General features: G+C 42.7%; 1 protein-coding gene across 1 annotated transcript in view; it reads left to right on the forward strand.

Annotated features, from left to right (window-relative positions):
• The first annotated feature begins 373 nt into the window (after nt 1-373).
• sik2b (salt-inducible kinase 2b) overlaps nt 374-15594 on the forward strand; it is a 44620-nt gene continuing 29399 nt past the window's right edge. The window contains exons 1-3 of the mRNA XM_041940516.1: nt 374-901; nt 4120-4236; nt 9894-9957. Coding sequence (XP_041796450.1) covers nt 764-901; nt 4120-4236; nt 9894-9957 — 319 coding nt within the window. The 5' untranslated portion in view covers nt 374-763. The remainder of the gene's footprint in view (nt 902-4119; nt 4237-9893; nt 9958-15594) is intronic.

Consider the following 15594-nt stretch of genomic DNA (forward strand, 5'->3'; position numbering starts at 1 on the left):
ATGCATTCTTGCAGAGCACATCACAATGAGGGAGCAAAAAAAGAAAGAAAAAAAAGAAATAAGGGGGTCAGTTTCAGGCTGATTTCGAATGAATTTAACCCCCCTCCCTGCACGTTTCACTCGCAGCCGACAAAAGCGTCTAAAACACCTGCGGGGCAAAACTTCAAAGTTACCTATGCGTGCAATCAAGGAGGGCAGGCGAGCAAACAGATTTCAGAATAGCAATTTTACCGGTTGACGTAAGAGGTGGGTCTGGTTGTCTTGGCAACCAATTGGCACTGAAGTGTGGAGCGGCTCCGTGGCCCCGCCCCCTGTACAAATACCCCTATGGCTTTGACGTCAATACACGTCAACCGGAGAACATGATGCCTCTTTGCAAGTCAACTCGTGTGCTCTGTAGCTGATAGAGGCACCTCGAGCTGAAATATTATAGCTCTATTGTATTGGAGGACGTGGTGTGACAGCCCCCGGCAGCAGTAAATGGCCTGCTTCGTACCGCCGCACTGAGGGAGAGTGTCGCCACATCGGCGTTCAAGCTGGCAGGGCGACACAGAAATCAACTTTGTCTATTTTTAATGGACGCGCTTCGAGCGGCGGCGGCGGCAGCGGCGGCAGAAGCGACGGCGGCGGGCGGTTTGTTTTCCTTGCGTCTTTATCTGTAGCTCGCCCGAAAAGCGAGCCCGTGCGGAGCCCCCCGTGTGTCCCCCCGCTCGTCTGGCTGCCTCCTGCTCGTCCACACAAAACAGTCCCAGTTAAGAACAGCATGGTCATGGCTGACAGTGTCCAAAAACCGCTGATCCGGGGTCCGGTCCGAGTGGGCTTCTACGACATCGAGCGCACTTTAGGAAAGGGCAATTTCGCTGTCGTGAAGCTGGCCCGACACCGCATAACCAAGACCGAGGTGAGTGTGTCGGTGAACTAGTTAGCCTGAAAGCTAACTTGTGCTACTGTTCAGCTGAGTTACATAACTTTTCGGCACTAGTTGACGCCACAGATATTCAAAGCAGATACCGAAATGCTGTCCACATCGTGCGCTAATAGAAACTTGGATCAGGTAACTGCCCGGTCTCTCGGCTGCTCCACTGCGAGCAACAGCTGCTAGGTTTGAGTCCCGCAGGTACACGAGCAGCGACTGAGTGACTGACTGCATGCTCGCCCCTCCTCAGCCAACATCACTGCCAGTAAAGGGGTCTGACCACCGGTGCTGCTGGGAAACACATACTGTAAACATGCGTGCTTTCTCCCCAGACCTGCACCGTACACCTGCACTACTTTGTGGTAATGACCCAGACAGTGGCACAGTGTAGCAGCTCAAGAGTCTTGGCCTGTGTAAACATCCTAGCCGCTGTATCTGGGGCATGCAGCATGGGTCGGTGGTCCCATTATGTAATCCAAATAATGATGTGATTTAGTGGTTTCTTGTGCCAGCAGTGCCGAGAGCTTTGTGAGGAGCAGGATATGCCAGCCAGAAATCTGTAATTGCAAAGTGTTCTGCACGAATGCATGCAGACAGCAGCCCACTGACACTGCTCTGAGGGGGGGGGGGGTCTTCACTTAGTTTGGTTTGATATCACAAAGGCTGCACACGCACAGGCCATGCAGCACGAGCGCAGAGCGAACAGGGCTTGGATTTGTCTGAGTTTGCTAATAGTTTTATGTCAGCTCTCTACAGAGAGGTCTTTCTTCACCAGTGCCACAGAGTGCCATGACTTTCTATTGTAATGGCAGAGACACGGGGATTAAATGTAAACAGTGTCCAGTCTGTGTGTGACAGAGGGAGTGATGGAAAAATAAACCGGGAGACTTGTGAAAGCACTCTTGCACACTTTGATCTTTGGTCTCTAGAGCCTCCGACTGTTTGTTGTGGAACGTGAGCAATCACACTTTACAGAAAAGCAAAGGTTTGCATCATCCAGATGAGGCCCTTGGTAGGTTTAATGAATAACTAGGCAAGAAAATGGCTCTTAAGAGTCTTATCGTGTTAATCTGGTTATCGAAGCCTGTGAGGTGACGCAGTGTTCGTCTAGCCAGGTAATCTGCCACTGTGTAATGCAAACAGCTATGTGAATGCAGGTTTCAATTCCACCCAAACACCAGGTGATTTCACCGACTGGCTGCACGTCTCCCTCAGTCGTTGTGATTGTGGAGCTTGAACGAAAACGTGCACAGTTTGGTAGAGGTCACTCGGTGCTGTTTGGTGCAGCTGCGTGGCTCAGCCACAGCCAGGCTGTTTGCTGGAGTGTCCAAGGTCGGCTGGTGAGGCAGGCTATCAACTTTATGTGGTGCCATCTGTCTTGAGCATTTGCCAGGGCAAAAAAGATGTTAGCCCAGAGCATGTGTGCAAAGAAAACCGGAGTTTAATGACATGTGAAACAGCAGCATATTCCTAGATAGGTGTACCTGTGTGTGCATAACCTACTTTTTCTACTCACAGCCCCTGCGTGTTATACTGACCCATTCATCCCATTATGTACATATTGCAGCCTGTGGGCTCACATCGCACCAGCCCGTTTCCATGTAGTCCTGTCTGTCAGCCCAGCAGGTTGTACAGTTATCCATCTCTGATTGTAGCGTCGTCCTGCCTTGTTCTGCTCCCATTACTTTGTGTTTAAACTGAATTCCCCTGCAACTAGATGCCCTCAAATGACCTTGTTCCAGCAGAGCTTGCAAGAAGTGTGTGTGTATGTTTGTGTAGTTGACAATGTAATCAGTTAGTTCAGATCTTTTCATGCAAAGTACGCTGTAATCCCTCTATACTAGGCCAGTGATTTAAAATTTTATGCCCTAGAGGCCTCGACTTGCAGCTGGAGTGCCATTAAAAGATTTGGATTTCTTCACAGGATTTAACGCCTAATTGCATACCTGCCTGTGCTCCGGCTAGGGAGATGATAATGGAGAGTGTTAAACGTATCAAAACACCCATTACTGCTCATCTGTGAGTGCTAACTACAAATATGCTGCAGAGGATCAAAATGGGTGTCAGCGACAGTCAAATGCACGCAATCGCACATTCCTGGTAAAGTAGTTTGTGACGTGAGCGGGGTATATCTGGTGTTTGGCTGCCAATCGTAAAGATGGAGGATAAAATGCTTGTCTCTGTGATAAGTCTCCAGAGGAAAAACCTGTGACAACATTATGAACTCCAATGCAGAGTTTTGGCATCTGGTAAACCTTTAGACCCACGGATCTGCTACTCAAACCAGCCTTCCTGGATCCTGTGTTATTATCTCACCTGTAGCTGCAGCTAATACTTACTCTCATTATTGATTACTGTAGTTTCTCACTTAATTGAGTAATCGCTCAGTGATAAATGCCATCACAATTCGGCAAAGGAACAAGTTGACATTCAGACGGCTTGTTTTGTGTGACCAAAAGCCAAAGATATTCAGGTTTGTATCATAAAAGACACATGCTTTTATTACAGATGCTCTTTTCCTGCGTATTAGCTTTAAACAAAGACTTAAATGATTGGCTAATTATCGAAATAATTGCAGTCATTTTCTGTCTCATGGCTTCCTGAAACAGCAGCCCCGTACACGTCTTTTAATGCCGTCCTGTTTTCAGTCAGAGTTTTCCAGCTCAATCTAACAGTGGTGTGTTTGCTGAGAGGGGAACCGGGGTCTTGTGTTGTTTACTCCCCCAGCTTTGGCTCACGAACGCTGGGAACAGTTGGGATCACACTGATGAAATGCTGTTTATGGGACCGTCTGAAGGAGAGATGTTAATATTGCCTTGTTACCTAGCGGACATCATTAATCAAAGCCAAGAGTGTTGAAGTTGTGAGTGTGCGTACGTGTCATTGTGCATGTGTGTGTATATCCGAGGAGGCCTGTGTTTGCCTCCTTCCTTCATGTGATGTTTCATCACGGCTCAGATTTTAAGACTGTTTATGAAGGTTTCAGCACAAGCTGTATTTAAGTATTTATCTTGTGTCTCTGAACATTCTGTCTGCTTTTGCCTCTCGGAGAATATTAAATTGCTGTCTGTGCTGGTGTGCATGTGAGTGTGGGGTGGTGTGTCTTACTGCCCATCAAGTCTGATGAGCCCTTACAATGATTTAGTTGTTTGTTATTGAGAAACCGGCTGATAACAGTTGTGTTGTTGATGCTCGCTCTGCAGGTGGCCATCAAGATCATCGACAAGACCCAACTGGACGCTGTGAACCTGGAGAAGATCTACAGGGAAGTGCAGATCATGAAGATGCTGGACCACCCCCACATCATCAAGCTCTACCAGGTGAGCCTGCCATCTAAAGTAGTTCAACATCTATGACGGCCTTGTATGCAAGATGTGGACAAAATTGGTAAAATTTTTGAGTGGTGCTGCTTTCCAATCAATCTCTAATGGAAATATCTTTGTATGTTGTTATTCCCCATGCTGCGATGCTGTGTCAAGATAAATGGTTTCATCTGGTTTTTGTTTGCTTCTTTTATAACTGGTGTTTTTGCATTCATGGCATTTTCTTGCTTGTCAAGCTGTGTCAATCAAGAGTTTTTCAGGAGATTTATTTCGGTCCTGGGTGCTTTGACCTCACCTTTGTTTCCTTTGTCCCATCACAACTCCAGGCAGTCTGTCACTGTCATTGTAGCAGCAGTGTTTACTCCAGTCCACACATAGGCAGGGATGTCTGTTAATTTAAGTAAAAGCTGTAATGTCTCTTACATGACCCCAAATTCACACACTTATTTGTGCCACAGCAGTTTGTCGTTTGATATAAACTGTTCCAAGGGGCGCTGTAAGCTCCTCGGGCCAGTTTCACAAACATATTTTGGGCTGGTGTATGCAGGTTAGACAGTTTCATAAAAATATAGTCTTGACTTATTTTAAGCCTGAAAAGTTAGTCACCCTACCCCTCAGTCTAACACAGAAATAAGACTCATGGGGCGCCCAAACAGCCCATGCACCAATGTACTAAGGCCTAACTGCAGCGGCCCAGGTTTGTTTCCAGTATGAGCCCTTTGCTGCCTGGCAGGCCCCTGCCTCTCTTCAACTGTCACTATCCAATAAAGGCAGAACAAAAAACAAAAAGGAAATAAGATACACTTGCTGACTATTGGCACCAAATAGTAAAAAAAGTACAGATCATGGTCAATGATTTGTGTTTTCTAACAATGTTGTTGAGAGAGCAATGAGAAGGGAAATAGATTTTAGAGAGCGCAGTCACCTGTTGGAAATAATCTCTCATGCTGCTGTCAGTTGTGGGACTATTCACTGTCATGCAGTTTTTCCCAGACCAGGTTTGTTTTTTTTTAATTATTGTTACATTGGTCTAAATGATTTTTTTTCTGGTAAAATGCCCTTCAACTGTTCAATTCTGCCAGAAAACAAACATTTTCTGCTGTAATGAACGGAACAGCCATTTTTGTACCTTGAAAAAGTGATTAATTTATCCCTTAAAAGGTTAAAAGATTCATTGAAAATTAGTCCAACTTAAGATAATCAAGAATGAGATGGTTTGTACGGCAGATGAATTCAGATGTCTATCTGAAGGATGGCTATCAGATAGATCTAAGCCACAGGCAAACTCTTAACATGCAATGCTGTGGGAGGGCCCCAGTGTAACATCTGTTGAGGAGGTATAGAATTAGCCGTGCCTCTGGCTAATCTGTGAGCAAGTCAGTTTCCTGGAGCGGAATTCACCGCTGCTCCTTGTTGATCTTCTGTCCGGGTTGTTTAGCAGTCGGCGGTGTTAATGCGCAGGACCAATCCAGGTCATTTTCTAATGCATTAGCAAACAGCCGCTGCCTAGCAGAACCTGCTACCGCTGGATAGTTTAAGATATGAGAGCGTAGTTAATGACTGACTGGCACTCGGCTCTGAGAGCGTCTGTGTGTGTTCCTCTGGCGTGATTCAAACTAAAAAATGGTAATAGTCAAAGGTTATTTGTATTAAATGTGTTTTTATTGTACTGTGACATCAGATCTGAGATTCACTGCAGTGTCAGACACTATTTAGACTGTTTAAGAATCAGATATGGATGTAAACCCTTGTTAAATAACATTATCTCTCCCCTTTACTCTATGGGACTACTTTACTACTACAGGTACCACAGGCAATGTTAGTGTTCAGCATGCGCAGTTTCCTTTGGTATTTCTCTTCACATTGTGCATAATAAGCTGAGCTGCAACAAGACTGGAGTTCCATGCAGATGAATCAGTCCAAAGCAAGTTGCTTCAGTTTCAGGGTCCCGGTATTGTGCACGATCCCTGTCATGGCTTTCTGGGACACCTGAATAGAACACAGCCAATGTTAATGTAGCACCTGTGCTTTTCCTACTATGACAAAGTCAAAATATGTGCTGTGAAAAAGGCTTGATTCCAATCATCTTTGTCTCTTCCTCTTGTCCAGAAATGCGTCCTTTGCATACTGTAGAAATTTGCTTTAACTATCTAACATCAAGAAGTAAAAATCTTGTGTGGTTGTCTTTGCACTTGCACTCTTCTGCTATTAAATCAGAGCCCATTGTCACTATCAGTAGTATGATGTGTGCTAAAAGCATCTTTAGAGAATCACATCCCATAAATGTCCCTGATGCCATCTGTTATAGTCGTTATATGCATGTCCAGGTGTGGAAGGCAAGTTCACATACATTTTTATGGTTTAAGTTTAAGTTTATTTTCCAAAATGATCTGTTCTGTCTGCAGCACTTTGTTGGCACCTTAACAAGGCAAAAGGAAACCTAGTTACCATGATGTCTGCTGTCTGGCACAAAATAGCCTGACCACAAATAAATCAACAGTTTTGGTGATTCACTTGCATTACATAAGCCTTTGGGTCCTTTTAGTTTGTTTAGGGAAAGTAAATGAGTGTTCATTATCATTACACAACCAGTGTGGCACTGTTCCAGCTTTCTGCTGTGGTATTTTGGTGTGTATCATTATTTCCAGCGGCCCGTCCATCCAATCAGCTCGGGTCAATTAGTGATTTCCTTTCCAGTCTCATAAGCTAGGGTTGGCCCTGTGGCCCAAAGCGAAGCCCGAGCCAATGAAGGCACACAGAGACAACCCAACAGTGGACCCCACACTAGTTTGTCATGTGTTGCGTGGCCTTTTCTCTGTTGACCCCAGTCTGCCGTCATTTTCTTCACTTTACCCCTTTTACATCTCACCGTCCTTCTTTGCACTTTCTAGACTGCCAAGAGTCTCTGTACAAAGGTTTTAAGTTAAGTTGTTTCCTGGATATTGTTTTCAGAATTACAAAACCACTCTCTGAATTTGATACCTGCAGCACGTTCCAAAAAAGTTGCAACAGGGGCATGTTTACCACTGTGTTACATCGTCTTTTCTTTTAACAACAACAACATTCTTGTCTTGCTTGATATATATGACCTCAGTTGCTCAACAGTCTCTGTTGTTGTATTTTTGTGCTTCAAAATGTGCCACACATTTCAGTGAGGGACAGGTCTGGACTGCAGACAGGCCGTTTTAGTGCCCACACTCTTTTACTACGAGACCATGCTGTTGTAACACGTGGAGGATGTGGCTTTGGCATTGTCTTGCTGGAATAGCAGGGACTTTCTGAAAATGATGGCAGCATGTGTTGCTCCAAAACCTGCATGCACCTTGCAGCATTAATAGTATTTGATAGTAATTTGATGCAGCAACATGTTTTAAAAAAGTTGGGACAACAAAAGCAACAAAAGACTGAGAAAGTTGTGGAATGCTCCAAACAGGTTCATTAGTAACAGGTGAAAGTATCATGATTGGGTATGAAAGGGGCATCGTGGAAAGGCTCGGTCATTCACAAGCGAGGATGGAGTGAGGGGTCCCCACTTTGTGAACACATGATGGATAAAGCACCTTCTGCATGGGCTCAGGAACACTTTGTAAAACTGTTGTCTGTAAACACAGCTGGTCTGCAAATGATTGCGTTCTGTTTATATTGATGTTTTACACAACGCAACAACTTTTTTTGAATCAGGGTTGTAAATAATATATATTGGTATAGTGATTATCGGCAGTGCATCAGTGCTTTTACTGTTAAGCAGCTGCAGGTATTTAATATATGTGGAAGACTTAAAGGTCCAGTGTGTACGATTTAGTGACATCTAGCTGTGAAGGTGCAGATTGCAATCAAATGAACACCCCTTGCATCGACCTCCCCCAGGATGGCCCCATTCTGGGATACTGTAGAAATGTGGCGGTGCAACATGGCGGACCTACACTCTCTGTAAATATAAATTGCGCCGTCTAAGGTAATGAAAACATGAGTCTTACTTAAATTCAGGTGACTATTCACTAATGACAACACAACTATGAATATCATGTTACATTTCTGCCAATGAAACCCCCTAAATCCTACACTCTGGACCTTAAAAGTGTGGCCACAGGGCCGCTGTAGGAAGGTCACACAGTACTAACATCCTGTTGAACTTCACTCATTTCACACAGAAGCACGAAGCATCAAGCTGGTTTAACATGTGGTCTTGCAAGCAGGGCTTAGTATCAAACCTCAGCATGTTTTTTTTTTTTTTGTATTAACGACTGTCATGAATGGAAAACCTTCATCAAATCTGTAAAAATAATCCCCTTTTCTCATTTGTTGATCTATTGTGCAACTGCTTGTGTTTAGACACAATTTAACAATTCTTTTGTTAAATGTGAAAAGTATTTTATAGAAAATCATGCTTTTATTTAATTAGCATCTCAGAAAAGGTTGTTTTTTTAAATTGGTGATGTATAACTTTAACCTGCAAAGAGACTGCACATAACTGCCACAGTTGCATCATGTCAGTGTTAATCAATGGTGCTAATGCCGATTTCGAAAATGCTGCCCAAAGCATCTGCTTTTTGCACTGATTAATACAGTTAATATGATCCATGAGGGAGAACATACGAAGCTAGTTACCATGTAGCTGCTGCATTCAATCACAGCAACAACAAACAATCGAAACATATCCGCCATAAATTGAAAACAGCCCTCTCTCATGGTGGATAATTTATCTTGTCAAACACAGGTGTAACTAATAACATTAATAATGGCTGCATTCCACTCAGGTGTGCCAATGCCAAGGCCCTGCTATTGTTCGTGCTGGTTTCCTGGCACACCTAAATGAAACAGGGCCATCGTTAATACTATTAGTTACACCTGTGCTTTTCCTGCTGTGACAAGTCAAAATGTCCGCTGTGAGAAGGGTTTCTGTCCCAGATTAGATGCCGCGCTGGCTCACAGTGCTATTTGTTTTGATTGGACGAGTACCTATAAATGAGCTTAATCCATCAATCAGTTGTATTCCAGCTCCACGATACAGAGAGGACAAACAAAAAGTTGTTTGTTACACAACCAAGGCCAGCCCAAAAAAAAAAATACTGGCTTTCATTTCCTTAATCCATGAATTGGTCAGTGTAACAGATGGAAAATTGATCATAAACAATGAGCGTGGGATTTCTAGTGTGAATGTCTGGCTCGCTGCGTCTGATTCATCCTCCCCCTTCCATCTGATTCTCCCCTCCGCATTTAATTCTATTCATCTCCCGAGTGTTTCTGCTTCTAAATCGGTCCTCCACCTCCTACACAACACGGCACCGTGTGAGGACCGAGAGGTTTTAAGTACCATTCAGATATACTCGGCAACACCAACCGTCCACCTCCGTTCTCTTACATGGATGCCATATTTAGAGCCTGTGCCATTCATGCATTTTGTTTCGCTCTTGAGTTCGTGGTTTCCAAACACTGCGGCTGAACCTCAGAGGAAGCCATGTGGACACTTGTGCAATGTTTTGGTCATTTGTGTGTTTTCTCTTTCCTCACTCTAATTCTCACTTGTTGCAGGAGACTGTTCATTTGGATTGTGTGATGATTATTGCTGTTGAAAAGTGGTCTTCAGTGTGTATTCACTCTCCCACTCTTTTCTCCCACCCCCCTCGGCCCCCGTTCCTTCGTCCCTCTCTCAGGTGATGGAGACGAAGAACATGCTTTACTTAGTCACGGAGTATGCCAAGAATGGGGAGATCTTCGGTGAGTGATCTTTTCAAGTACAAGACCAGTTTGACGTCAGTATCTTAAAAACTTTGTCCCACCCAGCTCATTCACGTTCTCCCCATATCAGCTGCACAGAAAAATCTGCACTGTTGCATCAGTGGTGTTTTTGACAAACAAGGAAGTATCAATGTTTGCTTTGCTCTTACACTTATCCCAGCCTCAATCTCAAAGGTCACATGATTGATGGATACCCGAGAACACTGTCCTGACATGGCCCGTGTCATGTGCTGCTGGTAATTGCTGTGTTAAATGTGCTGACTTTGCTTTCTTGTTGTATAAGTTGACATCACTGATGGCCTATGAAGGCCTCAGAGAAGCAGGAGGAGGAGAAGACTGATTTATTACCACATGTGGTGCAGAATCGCAGCTCACTGGTTTACTCTTAGGATGCAAGACATCACAAGTACTTTCTACATGAGCGTTACATGGCACGTAGATAAATTCTGAATACTCCCTGTTGAACTTTTGTTCTGCTTCTAACTTAAACTGTTGGGATGTTTAACAGCAGATCTGCAAAACGTCGGAATAAAACAGCCACCAGCTTAGTTAAGTTTGATTTTATTTGCACCATGAAGGTTTATGCAATGGACCTTTCCCCAAATCAATTACAATATGTATGGAAAAACATGAGTTCTCAAAGTAAAGACCCAGTATAAACAAAGCAATGTGGCACCAATCAACTGATTTATAATCATATAAAAACAGACAGAAGGAAGTAGTAGACTTCATCAAGACTAATTGAACTAATAGGTTAATTTTTCCTGATGGTTTAGCTAAGATTAGCTAATATTTTTTATGAAAATGTAGGACTGCCGCTAAGCATTTTCATTGAGTGATCTGCCTATTTTCTTAATAATCAACTAATCGTTTGGTCTTACAAAATGTAAGATAATGAAAAATGTCCATTATAATTTTTTTTGTCCAACCAAAACTCAACAATCCAAAGATAGTCCATTAACCAACGCAGAAGACAAAGAAAAGCAGCAAATTCACACGTCTGAAACAAGGGAATAATTGATAAATGAATCTGTTTGTGAAGAAAACATGGCAAAAAAAAAACAAGATGACATATTCAAATAGCTTATTTTCTTAAATAAACAGTCCAAAAGCCAACGATATTCAGTTTACTAGTGTACAGCCCCGATTCCAGAAAAGGTGGGATGCTTTATAAAACAAAAATAAAACGTAATGTGAAAATGTGCATTTAAAAAGCTGCAACCAGATTTTTGCTTAAAAAAGTACTTAAATGATTAATGACTTTTTAAATGTTTGCCAATGATTTTTCTGTCACTCACCAAATCTATCAGTCATCTAATGGTTTCGGCTATCTTAACATTTTCTCTTTTAGAAGAGCGAAACACCACGAAACATGCCAAAGGCAAACTTAATGCACGATTCTTAATTATAACGATCACACAGAACAGCATTCTTACATTCACAATATGAGCAGTGAACAGGTCTTAATGGGAGCGAAACAGATGTCACGTAAACAAAGAATCTGTGATTCATGGCTGTCTGAATGATTTTAAATTAAAACAGGCCAGATGTTGTAGTTTTGACTCCACGCAACACGTGGCGGAAGCAGATCACAGAGAAAATAACACAGCTCTCTTTATTCCCTTCGGACGTTTGGGACAGAGAGAGAGAAAAAACAAGGGGTTCCTTTGGTATAAGCAATAATTTCCAGTCAGTCATTTACCAATTTTTGAGACGCAGAAGTGATCAACAACGAAGCGGGCTCACATTTACCAGATAAACATTAAACAAGTTTCCGAGTGGACGGTTTGAACTTACATGATACAACAATGAGGTTTTACAGTATAAGTGGTTTCCACACGCTGCTTTAATAGTGAAGCACAAATAAAGACACATGTACTGGACAGAACGTAACCAAAATAGTACATAAAGATAAGAAATTATCTTAGTCTGCCACAGCACCACATACACTCTATCACCAAGACACACATGTACGGCACTGAAACAGCTATTTTTTATGTCTTGTTGATTTTATGATATCAATGTGTGTTAATTTACTTTATTAGAGTGTTTTAGTGAGTTTATATTTTCATTATTATGATGTCTGTTCAGGTTGAAGGAATAAGTGTGCTTGTGTTAAACTGTGAGCTTTTGTTATTTAAAGTTGCAAAAATGAAGACGGACATGTTTTGGGCTGCACACACGCAACAAACACACAGTTAATGCCACGTGTACACACTGCTATCTCAATTCAGTGTATTGGATATTAGTCTAAAGAAGGAGCATGTTTAGTGTACTTCTTTTGCATTTGTTGCAGGATTACAGATGTTCAGATCAAATGTCGCAGGATTATCTTTTCGAAATAAAAAAAAATCTTGATGTTATTCCAGTTCTGAACATGAACTAAATCGTACGTTCAAATATTTCTCAAATTTCTGAAACAAGTACGGACCTGTCTGATGCGGACAACCTGTAAGTGTATGATGATCCACAGAGATTATTGGCCTCACCTATTAGACAGTCTGAGAATGTTTAACACTTAGCCTACTTTCAGACACAGTAGCCGAGAGGATTAGTCTATGGTAAACTTAAAAGTCGTGTGTGTGTGTGTGTGTGTGTGTGTGTGTGTGTGTGTGTGTGTGTGTGTGTGTGTGTGTGTGTGTGTGTGTGTGTGTGTGTGTGTGTGTGTGTGTGTGTGTGTGTGTGTGTGTGTGTGTGTGTGTGTGTGTGTGTGTGTGTCTTTGAGGCCAGTGTTCCACTTGTGATGTTGACTCAGCAGCAACTCCTGCTCCTGTGACCTACAGAGAGCTGTGAAGCAGACATGAGAAAAAATGAATGAAAAAAGAGTGCGGGTTAAAAATATGAGGGAAGTACAGAAGTGCACAGCATCCTGTCCTCAGTAGCATTGTGTGTTTGTGTGTGTTATAGCCACTGCAGCTTATTGTGTTGAGACCAAACAGCAGCTTTTGTTAGTCTGTGTCAAACTCTGTAATGACAGCAATATTACAGACGTCTCACTGTACTATATGCTCTTATAAACTCTGGTTTAATTGCTTTGATGCAGCAGATTAGATGAGAAGAGCAACGCCATTGCCATACTTGTCTGTTAAATATGAAGCTCCAGCCAGGAAAAGGTCGGTTTAGCTTAGCTTAGCATAGAGACTGGAAGCAGGGGAAAACAGCTAGCTTTCTGTATCTTGGTTTTTGTACAAATGATTAACAAAGTAGGGCTGTACCGAATGTACTTTTTTTTTTTTTTTTACACTGGAAGCTTCTATTGAGGTTTTCAGTGAAGTCGTCTGTCATCGTATTTTTATAACATCATCGCCCAAAAGATATAAATAAAAAAAACCTTGAGCAAAATCCTCATTTTGGATAAAGTGATTCATCAGGTGAAATTAGTCTTTTTTTTTTTATTAAATTATAATGAATATAACTTCATCAACATACATGTAGGTAGCAGGCTAATCTTGATCAACAAAGCGACAGAGAAAAATGTTGCTGTGTCCCTTTAAATAACAGACATGATTGGTCAACCTCATTTTCCATTATCCATAGATTTTCTCATGGATCATCTCAGGCTATTATAAAACCATTGTGTCCTGATTCCTCAGACCCCTCTGCCCTGATTGCACAATGTAATATAGTTATGTAAGACATTCATATGTCATCATCAGCTGCAGCAATAGCACCGTTGACTCAGCCGGGCAGACACTGACTGGAAGCTGCAGCACTAGACTAGTATTAAAGTATTCAATCTCCCAAAATTGAACAATCATTTCTGATTTCCAAATACGCTTTCTGGAGATGGATCAAGTCATTCAGTCGTGATGCACTCAGACAAATGGATAAGCTGCCAAGCCACATCTCTAGCCTCTTCCTCCGCTGTCGCCCTCCAGAGAGTTGCCTCCGCTTTTCTGACATGATGAATTTCTCAGGTCTGCTCCTGGCCGTAGGTTACAAAGAGCGAAGGATGGGAAGTTGTTGTGGATGCTTAGCAGAGGCCAGCCTGTTACAGCGAATCAGTGAGACAATAGATGAGCCTCTGATTCTCTCTTCAGACCAAACAGTAAATGGTGTTGTGGAGGAGTAGGAGGGGTGTAGTGTGTAGTGTGTGTGTGTGTGTGTGTGTGTGTGTGTGTGTGTGTGTGTGTGTGTGTGTGTGTGTGTGTGTGTGTGTGTGTGTGTGTGTGTGTGTGTGTGTGTGTGTGTGTGTGTGTGTGTGTGTGTGTGTGTGTGTGTGCGTCTGCGTCTGGAGCCATAAAGACAAAGAAGCGGAGCTGGGTTTGGAACAAGGAGGCGGAGAGTGATGGGTTCATTCTCGCAAAGGGGTGGGTGGGCACGGTAATGGGCACAGCAGAGGCATCCATACCAGCTTGTTGGTGCGCCTTTGTGTCTGTCTGTCTGTCAGTCAGTCTGCCGCTCCACAGTGTGCCTCAAAACCGCAGGATGGATCAAACCTGGAAATTGGGTCAGCCACAAATAAAGCGGAGTTGCAGAGAGCAGAGGCAGGAGGGGAGAGGAGGCAGAAGAGAATAGAGGCGAGAGCAGGGGACATCCATTTGAATTTGGAAGGTGGTGGGGAAATGTAGGGCATGCATATTTAAGAAAGCACTGCTGGAGAGAGGGGCGTATGATAGCTGACAGTGAGTAGAATCACTCATGCAGATCTCTTGTCTGAGTGATGGAGAGGGAATGAGACAGGGAGACTGTTGACTTCAAAGAAATACTCAGGCTATTTTTTTGGGATGCGTTCTTATGTACTTAGCCTGTCAATTTCTATTTCACCATAAAGCATCCTTCATATTTACTGGGTCAGTTTTCTGCAGATCTGTCAGCAGGCAGGGTGTGGCAGCTTAGACTTTGATGACCAGAAGAGGAAAAACATAAATGAATGGAGGAATTGCTGCCCAAAGTAGGGCCAGTTGTTTGCTACCAAATCACTATAGTTAGTTATGGCGCCTATAAATCTCAGTTGACATGGCAGAGCCATGTCCAAAGAAATTATATGCATAGAGAAAATCATTCAATTATACATATTAGGCATGGGTGATATGATACCACCTCAGGGATTATGCCAGATATGTTGCACTCACTACATTTGTTAATTACAACAGCACACGTGGTCTTTGTTTTAGCCACGGCGTTCGTTTTCAGGGTGGATATATCCATGTCTAACTGATTCCAGCAGATGAAATATCTACCTTTCTGTGCAGGGTTTTGGTGAAGCTTTCATTTCCTCCCTTTTGATATTTACAATAAGTGTTTTCAGTTGAGTGACAGGCGGCATCTTGCATGGCAGCTTTCAAGGATCCACCTGCTGAAGGATGAATTGCAAGGAGGAAAATGTTGTACCAGAATAAACCTGACATGTTTTTTTTTTCTACATTCGAGCTGAGGTAATTTGTGCTCATCTTTGGTGATTGCAGACATTTGGAAACAGTGGAGTGTTTTTATACTAAATAATCAAAAGGTGTATAAATAACATGGCTTTTTTTTCATTTTTACGTCTGCATCTGTCAGTCCTTCGCCTAAATAAACTAAACTGAAAAGGTAGTGAGAAAATTTCAGTTGTAGCCTGCCATTGAATTCTTCACTAGTGTTTCTTAACCACCTGCATTCACCTCATACTGTATG

The sequence above is a fragment of the Chelmon rostratus genome, chromosome 7 (assembly GCF_017976325.1).
Source record: "Chelmon rostratus isolate fCheRos1 chromosome 7, fCheRos1.pri, whole genome shotgun sequence".
Taxonomy (NCBI): Eukaryota; Metazoa; Chordata; class Actinopteri; order Chaetodontiformes; family Chaetodontidae; genus Chelmon; species Chelmon rostratus.